Source organism: Gracilinanus agilis, chromosome 2, assembly GCF_016433145.1.
Source record: "Gracilinanus agilis isolate LMUSP501 chromosome 2, AgileGrace, whole genome shotgun sequence".
NCBI lineage: Eukaryota > Metazoa > Chordata > Mammalia > Didelphimorphia > Didelphidae > Gracilinanus > Gracilinanus agilis.
In genome coordinates this window covers 115789256-115805933 of record NC_058131.1, presented here as the reverse complement: position 1 = coordinate 115805933, position 16678 = coordinate 115789256, and the positions used below count along the sequence as shown (strand labels likewise).

Below are 16678 nucleotides of genomic sequence, written 5' to 3'. Positions count from 1 at the left end.
CCTTCAATTGGGGAATGGCTGAACAAACTGTGGTATATGCGGGTGATGGAATACTATTGTGCTAAAAGGAATAACAAACTGGAGAAGTTCCAGGCGAACTGGAGAGACCTCCAGGAACTGATGCAGAGCGAAAGGAGCAGAGCCAGAAGAACATTGTACACAGAGACTGATATACTGTGGTAAAAGAGAATGTAATGGACTTCTGTACCAGCAACAACCCAGGACAGCTCTGAGGCATTTATGGTAAAGAAAACTACCCACATTCAGAGGAAGGACTGCAGGAGAGGAAACACATAAGAAAAACAACTGCTTGAACATATGGGTCGGGGTGGACATGATTGGGGATGTGGACTCGAAATTACCACACCAATGCAACTACCAACAATTTGGAAATTGGTCTTGATCAAGGACACATGACAAAACCAGTGGAAATGTGCGTCGGTCATGGGTGGGGGGAGTGCAGGGGGTGAAGGGGAAAGTAGGAGCATGAATCAGGTAACCATGTTAAAAATGATTATTAATAAATGTTTAAAAAAAAAAGAATCTGTTGTTCTACTACTACAACTTTTACTAAATGAAAAAGGGCTAAACATTTTCATCAATTTCCAAGTATCATCACTGATTTTTAAAAAGCAAAAAACTACAGATTAAATTCAAAGTATGTATGACTTTATTAGTATATAGGCAAAAAAGACTCACTATAATCAGTACAGGGGAAGGGGACTTTATAAGAGTAATTACCAAATGTATCAAATTGGCACCACAGATGTGAAAAGAAAGGCCACAGTCTATATTCAAAAGATTAACTATTGGAAAGTAAAAGTACTGACACTCCAAGCTCTTCTCTATCCACATCTGGGAAGTAGAAGCTAGTCTTTGTCATTTCTCTTGAGTCACTTATGTACAAATACTTTGAGGACTTCTTGACAAAGTCAAGGAAAGAAGGCAATTATATTGTAGCCTCCAATTTTGATTTTTAATTTTATCTTTTTACATATCTATAATTTCTCCCATACTTCTCCTTCTTCCTCCTTCTAGATGGTCATCTTTTATGCTAAATAATTTTTTTAAATGCAGCAAAACCAGTCAACACAATGAAAAAAACCTGACACTATATGTAATATTCCACAGTCAAGAAAAGCAATGGAAAAGATGGCTTCTCATATCTTTTCTTCAGAACCAGGCTTATTCTTCTTTATAATTCTAATAAAATTTATCTTTGATTATTTTATAATTCTTGATTTTTCCCATTTATATTACAGTGGTCTTTGAGTATACTATTTTCCTGGCTCTGTTTACTTCACTTTGAATCAGTTCATTTAATCCTTTCTGTGCTTCTCTATCTGCCTCTTATTAGTTGACTCTTATAGTAAAGTAATATTACATTATGTTCAAGTATCACAATTTATTTGAACATTCCTCCAATTGATGTCCATTCACTTTGTTTCTAGTTCTGTGATGCCACAAGAAGTATTGATATGAATATTTTGATACATATCGAGCCTTTCTTTTTGTGAATGACTTCCATGGGATATATGCCAAGCAGTGGAACCTCTGGGTCACAGGGAATGGACATTTTAGCCAAGTTATCTGCCTAATTCCAATCTTTTCCAGAATAGTTTAATCAATTTATGTTTCCATCAACAATGCATTTAGAGAAAGTTTCTTTTGATAACCCTTTCAAAACTAACTACATAGTATTCTCATCTTTTGTTATTTTTGCCAATTTGCTAAGTGAGAGATGAAACCCTAGGGCTGTTATGATTCGCATTTCTCATATTCTCTAGCAGTGATGGGCAAGCTACAGCACACAGGCCAGATGCAGCCCCCTGAAATGTTCTATCTAGCTTCGAGACATCATTTCTAATCTGACGAATACAATGAATAGGATACAATACAATGAAACTTCGAAAGAGTTGCCTTAGAAACAGACTGACAGGTAAGCATTTCCTTTCTTTTGGCCCTCTCTTTAAAAAGTTTGCCCATCACTGACCTAGAGCATTCTTTCATAAGGTTGTTAGGAATTTTCAATTCTTTCAAGAAGTGTTCATTATATCCTTTGATTACTTCTCCAGTGGGAATAGGTTTTGGTCACATATTCCTCTCTTATGTATATATCTTGTAAATAAACTTTCAACAGACATGTATCTGATTAAAAGGTTTTTTCCTCAGTCCATTCATTCCCCCTTCTCATACCAGATATGTTCATTTTTTTGTGCAAAACCTTTTCACTTTCACATAGTCAAAATTATAAATTTTATCATGATTCTCAATTTTTAAACATCTTCACTGGAGATGAAATAGATTTCTGTGCACAGAGGTGGTAAGAAGAGGAAAAGGATTTACCCATTTTTTTAAGTAATAGGCTCAAGTAATGACTTCAGTAGTCAATCACTCTGACTACCTGGATAGGACCTCCTTGAGAATATAAAAGAGAGATCGAACCAAAGGACCCATGCTGGAAATATTATGATGAAAGGGCACATATGATTAGAATGAAGGAAAGTTACTCTAACCTCCCCTTACAGTCAGGCCTCACATAAAGTGGAAGGAGGAAAAGGCCTATTAGAATATTCTCCTTTTCAATATCCTCTCCCTCACTCCCATACACAAAGGATTTGTGATCATTCAAACGACCACCTGTTAAGACTACAATTAAGGTCCAACCTTCAACTCCATTCCCCACCACATTCTGGCCTAAGTGGAGGGTCCTAGACAATTGCTCCCACTATCCAACTGTACTGAATTGCTTTGAAAGCTACCAGATGATTGGCATGGACATTTCTCTCCTGCCAGTCTCCCTCTACCACACTTTAAGGAAAGACTAAGGATTTTCTTCTTCCCTCTTGCTCCAAGAATAAAAATTCCTTATTATAGTCTTTCTACAGTCTGATTCACTACACAAGAAAAAAAAAAGACATTTCCTGTCTTGCTACAGGAAAAAAAAATTGTGAGAGAGCAAGGTAGAGAGATACAAAGGAATACAGGGAAATAATATAAATATACATAAAAGACAAGTTCAGAGAAAATGTAATATCACAAAAATAAAGCAAACCAAAAAGAATTTAATTTAAAACAGTTTTTAAAAATTAAGCTAAATTGTTGGAAGCCCCCAAAATTATACACAAACACTGCCACTTTTTCTAGATTAGTTTTAAAACAAAGGATGTTGACATGCTGAAATGGTTTCAACTGATGACACTTTCAATAAAGTTTCTGACTGAAATGCACATGTAAACTAAATTTTCTGCAATCCATTTTTAGATCACTTTTAAAAGGATCAGCAAATAAATTTAATTTTATTTTTAATGAAGTATTTTTATGGAAAGAATTTCAGTTGTCTATCTTTCTCTACTAAATGTGTCTATACTCAATTACATAATGCAAAGTTTCAACTTTATTCCATGATGAATATCTTAACTTTAACTTATTTATAATTAAGGATTTTTTTAAATCCCCAATGCTCTTTATATTTGTTTTTGGTCAAAGAATTATCCAAGGGGAAATGACCAATTGATTGGTCTTCCAAGGATACTGGTGGTGGTAGTGAGGGGTTAGGGTTGGCTATACAGACAAACTCAAAGTCAAAAATCTATTTCGCTACTAGATTTTAAAGTTATTTATATAAAGACAAAAATATACATGAGAAAGTAAAATTAAAAGTAGCAAATTGAACGATCTTAAAACAAATACTTTTCTATTAAAAGCCAAGTTCTTATGTTTGGAGTATCATTAGAACCCTACTGCAAAACAATTACCAAGGCTCCATTTTGATATTTGATGTATGAAAAAAGAAAGGCTTCATGCAGACTCAGGAGCCTCTTGTGCACTGGTAATAACATTTCACTGCTGATTTCCTAAGAATAAATATATGCTAAAAAATTCTCAAACATTACTGGTTTTAAAAACATTTAATATACTATTTTTTTAAACCCTTGTACTTCGGTGTATTGTCTCATAGGTGGAAGATTGGTAAGGGTGGGCAATGGGGGTCAAGTGACTTGCCCAGGGTCACACAGCTGGGAAGTGGCTGAGGCCGGGTTTGAACCTAGGACCTCCTGTCTCTAGGCCTGGCTCTCACTCCACTGAGCTACCCAGCTGTCCCCCATTTAATATACTATTAGAGGTCTGTTTACTGAAATAATGGACTTGCCTATTGGTTTCTTATATCCAATTGACAAAGAACAGCAACCATTGAAAGCAACTCTGGTTGGTCATCTCACACTTTTATCTAAAAGACACTTAAAAGTAACTAGCCGAAAGGAAGAAGAATATGGTACTGGCAATTTAGAAGACAAATTGCACTTGCCATTGTACACCATTCAATACAATTTATGTCATCAAATTCATCCCAGTATAAACATTTCCATTGTAAAAAGGAATTCTTTAATTTCTTTAATTTAATGGGGACCTGGAGGTGCTCTTACGATAAAATGTGCAGGGATTAACCAGCCCACAGTGACAGGAAGTAGGAACTGGGGAGCCCCCTACTGAGTCAGCATCAGTTGCAGGCTTGTCAGTTACTGACAGTTGGTCAGTCAGCTGCTGACAGTGAGGGCTGGCTGGGCATGAGTTGGTCGTTAGGGGTTCGTTGCTGGTAGTGTGGGTTGGCATTAGTTGCTGGTATAGAAAGGCGGCCTGAGCTTACTGAGAGGGCTTTTGGCTTTAGCTTTAAAGGGCTTTTTGCCTCTGGGACCTCTAGAGAGCAGGAGGTCTGTCTCATAGGCAAAGATCTGCTGTCAGTTGGCTCCTGACAGTTGGACTGCTATAGAAAATTGATTGAAGGAGTGAGTGAGTGGTGGCTATCCATTATTTTAGGGCAGTGATGGGCAAACTTTTTAAAGAGGGGGGCAAGGAAAGGAAATGCTCATCTGTCAGTCTGTTTCTAAGGCAACTCTTCCGAAGTTTCATTGTATTGTAGCCTATTCACTGTATTCGTCAGATTAGGAATAACGTTGTGCTGCCAGATAGAACATTTTAGGGGGCTGCATCTGGCCCGCGGATTGTAGTTTGCCCATCACTGTTTTAGGGAGTTAGGGAGTTAGTTAGTGAATCATTTATAGTGTAGATTAGATAGGCCTGGTATTTGCAAAACAAGAAGAAGCTGTCCTCAGAAGACAGTTAAAGATAGTTATTAGGAATTTTAGGCAGTATTAGAAATTTTAGGTATATTTGTAGGGTATAAGATTAGTAATCTCTCTTTCCTCTTTTCTATCTTTCCCTCCACTATGTTCTTTTACTATCTCTATTTTAATTAAACTAAGTTGTTAATTGTTAAAAGCTGCTAGAAGTTTTCTTTTCTCTGGCTTAAAGGGATAATATTAATTTACAACTCTACTATATTCTCATTAAAACTTAAATTATTAAAAGCTGCTCTTTTAATTTGTCAAACCCCCCTATTTTAACCCTTATACCATTTATAACATTCTTTGAGATTATGAAACTAAAATGTAAAGAAGCTATTCTACTATTATGTTTAATTCCCAGAATTTCAATTTCAATCTTATGGGACACATAATGGAAATAAAGAACAAAACTGATTCTTTTCTACATTTATATTCATTTTAAGGTTAAATGTTGAATCTATTATTGTGCTACTTTGTTCCACATCTTACAGCCACACAATCTCTCAAATAAAATGTAGAATTTGATCTAAGCTCTGACTCAATTTTAAAAACTGTCTAAAAACAAAAAACATTTTTAAAGCGACCTACCAGTTTTACAAATACAATATGTACATAATATATGTATTTCTATATATACACACATATAATAAACTCCTACATCTTGCTATTTCCTAAAAATAATGACAAGTGAAAGAAAAAGTGCTTTCCAAAGAGCATAAAATTAGGGAATAAGACTGAAACATAAATTGTATGAGATGAAATGCATGAGAGGAGTCAAATTGAAATAAGAGATTCAAACTTCTAATTGGGAGGATCAAGAAGTATTTTATGGAGTGACAGCTAAGAAAAATATCAAGAAGTAGACGTTAGAGGGGAGCCTGTGCCAAATGTGGAGAGGGGCTTGTAAATGGTAAGAGGCAGGAGGATCCCTAACATCTCTTCTCTCTCACACTTTCCTTTGGAACCTCCCATAATTGAGTTAGCTCTGGCAATTCAAGCATTAACCTCATCATCTATGTTTATATCACTAGAAGGTATATTGCCAATATAAGTGAACTTTACTGCAACATTCAAAATTTCTTCATTTGTTGTAAGTGATGGTTCCACATAGGGATAGTGTGGGTTCTGGCTGGTGGAAAACCTTTGTTGACTTTTTGTTGTCAGGCCAAAATCAGCACAAGTGGCAGAGAATCAATCCATGCTATGTTGCTTCTCAGTCTCAGAGGCTGCACTGAGTGTACAACAATCACCTACAAACAAAAAGTTGTTCACCAACTGTCCCTCCACTTTAGTCTTGGTTATTATTGTAGCCTTTTTTTTTGCATTTTATTTTATTGTCATGCAAAACACACTTCCATACTGGTCATTTTTGTAAGAGCAAACTCATACTTAACCAAATCCAAAATAAAACTATAAATAACACTGATGTAAAGGATGACACCAATAATTCTTTCTCTGGAGGTGGATAGCATTCCTAGTCACAAATCTTTCAGGATTGTCCCAGATCACTGCATTGCTGAGATTAGTCAATTTTTTACAGATAATCATCCTATAATATTGCTGTTATTGTATACATTGTTCTCCAAGCTCTGCTTATTTCACTCAGCATCAGTTCCTGAAGATCTTTCCAGCTTTTTCTGAAATCATCTTGTATTGTAGCTTTTCAAGTTAAATAATTTAGCATCAGTAAGATAGCTGACTTTGATGCCATTTTCATGTTCAATGAAAGTATTTGAAAACACTGATGAAAACATCATGCTAAAAAGCATGGGAGCAAGCATACAGTCAGCTTCACTCTAATGGGGACTAGAAAAGCCCAAGAACATCATCTATCATCCAGAACCTGTTGAAAGCATATTGTCAAGGAACTGGCATACACTATCGATGAATTTTTCTGGCCAACCAAATTTCGTCATGATCTTCCACAAGTCCTCATGACAGAGGTCTTGGTCAAGTTGACAAACACATATAGAGATCTCTGTTCTGATCCTGGCATTTCTCCTGAAGTTGTTGGGCAGAAAATGCCATACCGACCATTCTTCAACCCTTTCGGAAATCACACTGGCTCTCTAATAGGTGGCCATGATCCAGCTGAAGGAGGACTCTGGCAAGAATCCTGCCAGCAATTTCTAAGAGAGAGTCCCACCCCACCTTCTTCCTGCTGTGATCATCACAGGACAACTTATTTCCTTTTTCTTTTTAAATATGGACATTCCGAGGCATTTTTGATCTTTTGCCAGATAATCACTTCTTGCCATGTAACCTCAAAGATTTCAGTTGGCTTTTGTATGAGTAGTGAACTCCCTGTCTTGTATCTATTGGAATGGAATCAGTCCCAGATGTTTTACCACCCAGAAGTTAATGGTATTCAAAACCTCTTCTGCAACTGAAGGTATACAGTCATTGATAGCTGCAGGTCTGTTGAGAACAATATGGAAGTATTCAGTCCAACTCTCCAGGACTATGTCTTTATCAATGGTCAATGTAACTCCATCAGTGCTGAATAGTTGAGATACACCATAGGTCTTTAGTCCATAAAGAGCCTTCAAGGCATCATAGTAAGAAGGACATATAGCATACAGCAGGTAAACATATCAGAGAAATATTAAGTTTTATCTAATTTACTGAATTCCTAAGAAGGTTTATTTGTTGAAGTTAATTATTCTAGAAGAAAAACAGGCATTAAGGAAAAAAACAGACAATCTAAATTCTTTACATTTTTTTGGTGCATTTTTAAATTTTTATCATACATGCACAAACACATAACTAGACCCAGAAAAGACAACTTGGATTCAATAAGAATAACAACAAAAAAAGGATAATGAATTAATTACATGTTCTGTTAAAGAAGTGGTTATTAATTAGTCTTAAACTTATTTACATGGAGGAAAATGAACCGAAATTTTAGTGAACTCAAAATGTTTCCAAGTCTCTTTCCATTAGCAATTATATTGTGTTTAAAAAATTTCCCAATCATTCTTCTAAAGAAAGAGATCTAGAATTAGAAGATAGATTGCTACATTAAATTTTACTTTTTTGAAGCTATAAACTCTGGTACTTTGCGAGTGGGTAGGAAATATCATTTCATTTCATTTGGGGGAAAAAGAAAGTAACCTCAAGAAGAAAGCTTAGAATAAACTTGGGGAAAATCTATTCTCTGACCACAAACAAAAAATAAACCATCAAATGAAAACATCAACAGCTTTAATTGCAATAAAAAGTAGCATTTTTGCATAATACATGTTTAATTTTATCAAATCTTAAAAACTCTATAGTACTTAAGTTATATGTATGTGTATATTTATATGTATGTGTATACATATATATATTCAACAATAACCAACCAAAATAAAACCTAATAGAGTAACCATTTCAGACTATATATGTACCACAGTGAGGATAAAGACTTCCATTACTAATATGCTAAAATATCAGGCCAGAATTTAAGAAAAACGGCTAAAGGAAAGGGTTTTGCTTTTTTTAATGGAAAGGTTTTATCATGAAATCGGCAACACTAATTTTTTCAAATTATTGCCTCTCATTATTTCTCTATCCTATGAATTGACAAATAACTTACCAAACCTATTCAAAATGTACTTTAATCATTAATATTTTACAATAGTAATGGATATGGCTGTTTTGAAGAATCTTCTGCTACAAAAGAATATTTGTGCTAAGAAAACCTTCTAGAATAAAGTTCTAGAAAGTCCCACCTATCTCCCCCTCCAATCCATATCCCAAACAATACTATGATGGAACACAGAAACATTAAATTTCAGAGCTTCTTTATTGCATACCACAGATTTCAGGTTAGGTGAGGGTACTGAAATAATATACAACAGGAGGGAGTAGAAGATACTGCATTATTTAGATTTCAATCTAAGAAAACAGTTTTAAAAAGAAAGACACCAATACCTCAGCAATTCAAATCCAAACAAAAGACAGGCCTTAAGAGAAAAGAAAACTTGAAATACTTTAGTACATCCTCAATACATGTGTGTTGAGAGAGCAATTATTCACTGTAATAACTTAAAGCAGTTACGCTTATATGAGGTAACATGGCAGTTTCACACATAAGAATAAATTTCATCATTCACCACTGAGTGGAGCTGTTAACCTTGGAAAAGGTTGATATGACTTTTCAAGGTTAGCCTTTAAGCCTTCCTTTGATAGTACTATAGTACTACAGAACACTGTAACATTAAGTAACATTATACCTTCTGAATATTTAGGACTATTATCCTTGTTTTACAGATGAGGCCTAATGAAGTGAAATGACTTCTCCAAGGTCACAAGCAAATTAGTGTGATGGCCAGGAATAGAATCTAGTTTCATCTGACTACTCCACAACATTATGGAGACCTTTTACTAAGAATAAGAACTAACATTTATAGCACGCATACTATGTGCCAGTCACTTTGATAAACTAAAAACATCATTTGATCCTCATGACAACCATGTGAAGTAGTTGCTAATATTTTATAGCTGAGGAAATTGAGGCAAGCAAAACTTAAATAGTATCATCACAACTAACAAATGCCTGAGTTCAAATTTAAACTCAAGTCTAACTCCAGGTTAGTACTCTATACATTGTGCTACTTAGCTGCTTCCAATATATATGTTTATGTGTACACACATATGTATAAATTACATATTATTATCTGCCACATTTCATATATATAAAACATTTAGTCAGCTTTTAAAAGCTGAACTGACCTTAAATTATTTCACATGTATCAGTTTTCTTTATGAAAATATAGGGATCTGGAATTATATAGCTTACATTAAGAATAGATAAAAGAATATTTTCCAAACATGTGTTAGTTATATGAGTAAAATTAGACTTAGATACAATAAATAGCTCAGTAGGCCTAGAGTTAGGAAAACCTGAATTCAAATTTGGTCTCAGACATTAACTAGCTATGTGACCCTAGCCAATTCACTGGATAGCTGCTCAGTTTCCTCAACTGTAAAATGAGAAAAAGAAGAGTAACTACCTACCAAGGTTGTTGTAAGGACAAAATGAGATATTTGTAAAGTGTTTAGCCCAGTGCCTGGCATATAAAAGGTGTTTAATAAATATTTGTTCTCTTCTCTTCCCTTTCCCTTCCCTTTTATCATTCCAATGCCTACACAGAATTAGTAACAGCGATTCACACTGTGGACAAAAGGCAAATAATATACATGGGAGAAAATAACTCATCCAACAGCAACGGCCTCAAATATTATTGGGGAAGCCATGAAAAGGAAAAAAGGGGCATCAGGCTGAGGAAGAGCTCATGGTGGGAGGAGATGATGACAGTTTTATCATCTGGTAGGTCTTTATTAAATTCATTTTTCAAGTAAGTATAAATCAACTTCTCATTCCTACTCACCCCACAAATCCACTGTTACCAAATTATGTTATTTCTACCTCCATAATAACTCCTGTATATTTCCCTTTCACTCCATTTCCACCACCACTATCCTAGTTCAGGCTGTCAATCACCTCTCACCTGTACTATCATATTAATCTTCCAATTAGTCTACCTTGCCTCGAATATATTCACACTCCAATCTCTCATTAGCAGACAAAATGATTTTCCTAAAGTGTAAATCTGACCATGTCACCCACCTATCAAAAATTCTGTCTCCCTGTTACTTCTTGGATCAAATATAAAGTACTATGTTGAAATGTAAAGTTTTTCATAAGGACTTCTAGGCGGAAGAGGTAAGATGGCCAAGTATAGGAAACACTCCATCAAGCTCTCCCAGTATACTTCTGCAAACAACTTTAAAATAATGCCTTAAATCAAATTCTGGAATGGCAGTCAGGTCAGAGTGAGACACTCTTCCAGTTCAAGACAACTTCAGAGGTCTTAAGGAGAAATTTGTGTTATGGAGTGGAGGCTGGCTCGGAACCCAAGTAGATGAAAGAAACATCAGTGGCAGGCCTAGATGATAGTGACAGAAGAAGCAGCAGCTTAGGGCACTCTCAAGCCAGAAATGATAAGGGGACTTGGGCCACTAGTTAAGATGACCTCTGTGCTCACATTGGACACAAGACTGGAAGCTCTCTGTCAAGTCCATTGCCTATACTTCTGGTTACATTTCAAAGAGGAGTACTTTCAGTCAAGAAACAGAAAGGGCACTGAGGATTAGTATCACTTTTGGTCACAAAGTATCAGGGACTAAAACAAGCACTATCACTTGAGATCCCAAGGGAGCAAGGATGCTGAGGAACAGTATCAATTGTCATCACAAGAGATGAAGGACATGTCCTGAAGTAGGACCAAAGCATAGTAAACAAACCTCTCTATAAACACCAAAAACTTTTAAACCCATAGAACCATTCCTGAAAAGAGGAATACAGAAAAAGCCTGAAAGTTTAGGACAGGGCTCCTTCCCCTCCACACACACTGAACAGAGCTTAACTTTAACATAAATTCAAAGTCAATAAATAGGGTGGAAAAATGAACAAACAACAAAAAAAGAGCCTGACTATAATAAGCTACTATAGCGGCAGGGAAAATCAAGACATAAACTCAGGAGACACAGAGTCAAAACAACTACAAGCAAAGCCTCAAAGGAAAAAAAAATGTGAATTGGACATAAGCCCAATAAGAATCTCTGGGAAATCAAATAAGACAGGTAGAGGGAAAATTAAGTAAAGAAATTAGAACAAAGGAAGAAATGTATAAAAAGAAAATTAACACCTAATAAAAGAGATGCCAAAAATACTAAAGAAAATAATATTTTCAAAAAGAGAAAAAGACAAATGGAAAAAGCACAAAATTTCACTGATGAAAATTACTACTTGAAAGTCAGAATTAGCCAATGCAAAAAGGGGTACAAACACTGAGGAAAATAAATTTTAAAAAAAATTAAAATTGGGCAAATGGAAGCTAATGACTCCATGAAACATCAAGAAACAATCTAACAGGGAGCAACTAAGTGGTTTGGTGGATAGAGCCAAGGCCAGAGACAAGAAGTACTGAATTCAAATCTGACTTCAGACACTCCCTAGTTGTGGGACTCTGGGCAACTTACTTAACCCCCACTACCCAGCCCTTACTGCTCTTCTGTCTTGGAATCAATGCACAGTATTGATTCTAAGATGCAAGGTAAGGTGTTTTTTTTTTTTAAATAAAAAATTAAACAAAATCAAAAGAAGAAAAAATAGAAGAAAATATGAAATATCTCACTAGAAAAACAAAAGAACTAGAAAATATCGAGGAGATATAATTTAAGAATTATTAAACTACCTGAAAACCATGATCAAAGAAAGAGTCTTGATATATTTCAAAAAATATCAAGGGAAACTGCCCTAATTTCCTAAGACCAGAAGGTAAAATGTAAATGAAATGAATTCATTGATCACCATCTGAAAGAGATACCAAAATGAAAACGCCCAAGAATATTACAGCCAAATTCCAGGGCTCCTAGGTAAAAGAGAAAATATTTCAAGTAGCCAGAAATAAACAATTCAAATACTGTGAAGTCATGGTAGAAACACAAGATATAACATCCACCAGGTTAAAGGAGCAGGTGGGCTTGTTTTATGATATTCTAAAAGGCAAAAGAGCTAGGATCACAACCAAGAGCAACCTACTTAGCAAAAGTGAGTATAGCTTTTCAAGGGGAAAAAATGGAAATTTGATAGAATAGAAGACTTTCAAGCATTCCTGATGAAAAGACCAGAGAAAGATAGACATTTTGACATTGAAATACAAGACTCAAGAGAAGTGCAGAAATAAAAATTAGTCTTGGAGGCTTTATACTAAATTTATAATTATTAGTAAAGAGAAAAAAGAAGGAAATAAGGTTTATAGCCTTTCTTACTTCAGTTAAAAATCCAGTCATGGGATTTTAGCCAGTGAGGTCCCCTCTGCACTGCCCCTTGCCAAAAATAAGAGAAAAAGAGTCAGACCAGAGAGAGAATATCACTTCAGGGAGAAGAATGGGAGCAATGAGAGTGACTCAGCTTCCTATATTGCCTTTTCAAACCTAAGCTCATCCCCCAAAATCCTTCCATTGGCCAATGGCTTGCCATTTGTCCTCAAGCTGTCATGTCAGACATGTGACTCTTGACTCCTCTGTCCATCCACTGGGGTGCATCTTTTTTGGGACTGGACTAGGATAGAGGTCCCCCAAATTATTTACTTCACACAGAAGCATAAAAAAGAAAGGCTCAATGAGGTTAAACTGTTTACATTTCTATATGGGAAGAAGATAAATGCAACTTCTAAGAGCTTTATTATTATTAGGACAATTAGAAGGATTCCACAAAGACAAAATGGGTTATTGAGTCAATTGCATTATGATGATGTAAAAAATAAATAAAGAATAGGTGAGAAAGCAAGATATGGTAAAAGAAAAAGAATCGTAAAACTCATCTCATATAAAAGAGGCACAGAAGGAAGAGTGAATTAATGAAAAATGGTGGGGAAGGAGTGGGGGCTAGCAATGTTTGAACATTATTCTGACCTAAATTGGTTCAAAATTGACTCAAAAGAAGGAAAAAATCTCTCTTTCTCCCTTCCTCTCTCTCTCTCTCTCTCTCTCTCTCTCTCTCTCTCTCTCTCTCTCTCTCTCTCTCTCTCAATTGGGTATAGAATATCTCTCTTATCCAAATGGAAAGGTGTGTGTGGGGTGGAATATAAGAAAAGAGAGAGTGGATAAAGGAAGGCAGATTAAAGCAGAAAAGGATAACAAAGATTGAAGGATAAACAGAAGAAAAATAGAGGGAAATGCACAGGTACTAGTAATCATAATTGTGAATAAAAAACACATTTAAAACAGAGACACACATAGGGTTAAAATAAGAATGTATTAACCTTTAGCTTAAAGGAAAGAAAATCTGGATCAGCAAAGAACCTGGAGGGACATTTATGAACTTATACAAAATGAAGTGAACAGAACCAGAAGGGCATTGTAAATAGTTAACAGCAATATTCTAAGGATGATCAACTGTGAAAGATTTAGCTACTTTGATCAAATCAATGATCTAGCCCAGTGGTTCCCAAACTTTTTTGGCCTACAGGCCCCTTTCCAGAAAAAATATTACTTAGCCCCCTGGAAATTAATTTTTTTTAATTTTAATAGCAAGTAATAGGAAAGATAAATGCACCTGTGGCCATCACCGCCCCCTGGATCGCGGCAGCACCCAACAGGGGGTGGTGGCGCCCACTTTGGGAATCACTGATCTAGACCAGTGATGGGCAAACTTTTTAAAGAGGGGGAAAAAGGAAAGGAAATGCTCATCTGTCAGTCTGTTTCTAAGGCAACTCTTTCAAAGTTTCATTGTAATGTATCCTACTCACTGTATTTGTCAGATTAGAAATAATGTCACATGGCTGGATAGAATATTTCAGGGGGCCGCATCTGGCCTGCGGGCTGTAGTATGCCCATCACTGATCTAGACAATTCCAAAAGATGCATGATGAAAAATCCTAACCACCTCCAGAGCAAACTCTGAGTGCAAAATGAAGCATACTTTTTAAACTTTCTTTATTGTTCTTATTTGTGTATAAATATATCTTCTTTTCCAACATGGCTAATATGGAAATATATTTTGTATGACTTTATATGTATAATCAATATCATAAAGCCTGCCTTCTCAAAGGGTGGGAGAGGAGCAAGAGGAAGAGAATTTAGAACTCAAAATCTTAAAAATGAATGTTAAAAAAATTTACATGTAATTATAAAATATTTAACAAAATAAAAATATATGTAAAATTTTCATAACCTTGCCCTTTCTACCTTTTCAGTCTTAAAACTTTTACTCCCATCTACATACTCAAAAATTCAACAATAGTAGCCTACTTGTTGTTCCTTATACGTAACATTCTATTTCCCATTTCCATGCCTTTTCATTAATAATTTTCCATTCCTAAACACTCCCCCTCAACTCCACCTCTTAATTTTTTTGTCTTCCTTCAACATTCAATGAAAATTCCTTCTTTTCTCGGTCCCCCCTACTATTGCCTTCTGCACTGAATTTTGTTATCCTTTCAACATTCAGTGAAAATTCCTTCTTTTCTTAGTCCCCCCTACTATTGCCTTCTGCACTGAATTTTATCTGTCAGGTCTCTATCCCAGTGATATAATAAACCCATCCCCTACTCCTAAGTATCATATTATTTTGAGCAATATTTCCATTTTGTCTTTATATGCCCATCATTTAACTCAGTACTTGGTAAAGCTTTAATATATGCTTTTTTATTCATTGAATCTTGTCAATATCAACCTATTAATAATTCAAATTATGCATCAACCTGGAAAAAAAAAACTATGACGTAAGAATAGGCATATTTGCTTGGTATCTTCAAAGCTTAAGATATATAAAAGTTGCAAAATTCACATAAGGCTATTTGAAAATCACAATATTCTTCTACATATTTAATCTAAGCAATTTTTCAAATTAAAGAATTCTATTATTTTGTTTTCCCTATTAGGAAAATTAAATTCTAAGAATTACAGATCCTATTTAATTTCCATGAGGCTTTCACCAGCATAGAACATTTCTGGGTCTTAAATCACAGACTAGAGACAATTTTTTAAAAAGACCCTAGAAATTATATCCAGGTAAGACATTGCTTAAATATACATTAAGTCATATATTTAAGAAATGAATTTTTCACCAACTTACATTTTCTATGACAAATGTCCATTCTTTGTCTTCAAATTCCTCAGCATGTGGATCCTGAAAAAATATACATATAATGAATTAAAAACAAATTCTTTTTTTAAAGCTTTTTTTTTAAAGGTTTTTTAAGCTTATTTTAAAAAGCTACTACTTTTTCTTTAAAGTGCTGGTAGAAAAAGAAGTAGCTTTTTTTATAAGCTTAAAAAAACCAAAAGGCATTACTTTCAGACAGAATTTTCCACGGTCCAACCTGATACCTTTGCACAAAATCTAATGCCTAGAATGTTCTCCCTCATCATCTCCATTTCTTAGACATCTTAATTTTTTTCAAAAAAGAACTCAAGTAACATCTTTTACATGAAACTCTTGCTCATCCCCAAATGTACTAGTGCACAAAATTAAGTTGATTTTATATGTATATATATATATACATATATATATATGTTAGACATACTAATATAGGAATATGCTCTTTCCTTTTATAAATGAAATCTTCTTGTGACATGAACAGTTTCATTTCTGTCTTTGTACTAGTAATTACCAGCACACAGCAGGCACTTAATGTTTGTTAATTGATTACTCCACACCACCTCTACCTTTCAAAATCTTTTTTTCCCCAACATCTTACATGAATATTTACTAAGTGTCTACTAGCTACAAAATAATCTCATAAGCACTGACAAATAAGTCAGTGTCTCAAAAGAACTAAAAAATCTAGCAAATTAAAGCATGGACAACACTCCTTCAAGGACGTCTTTCTTCTTACCTCAAATGAGCTAATGGGAAAATCATAAAGTAATACAGAAAATATAAGCTATTATTATCATCACTAAACATAATACCTCTTATGTTAATTCATGTTTGGAGAATTGAAAGACAGTAAAGAGAATTCGCAAAAATTAACGTTGTAGCTACTAAAAAGGTG

General features: G+C 34.9%; 1 protein-coding gene across 8 annotated transcripts in view; it reads right to left on the bottom strand.

Moving 5' to 3' along the window:
* Nucleotides 1-16678, bottom strand: part of EHBP1 (EH domain binding protein 1) — a 403219-nt gene that overhangs the window by 323986 nt on the left and 62555 nt on the right. For all 8 annotated transcript variants that reach the window (XM_044663370.1, XM_044663373.1, XM_044663371.1 and 5 more), the window contains exon 4: nt 15757-15810. In XM_044663370.1, coding sequence (XP_044519305.1) covers nt 15757-15810 — 54 coding nt within the window. The remainder of the gene's footprint in view (nt 1-15756; nt 15811-16678) is intronic.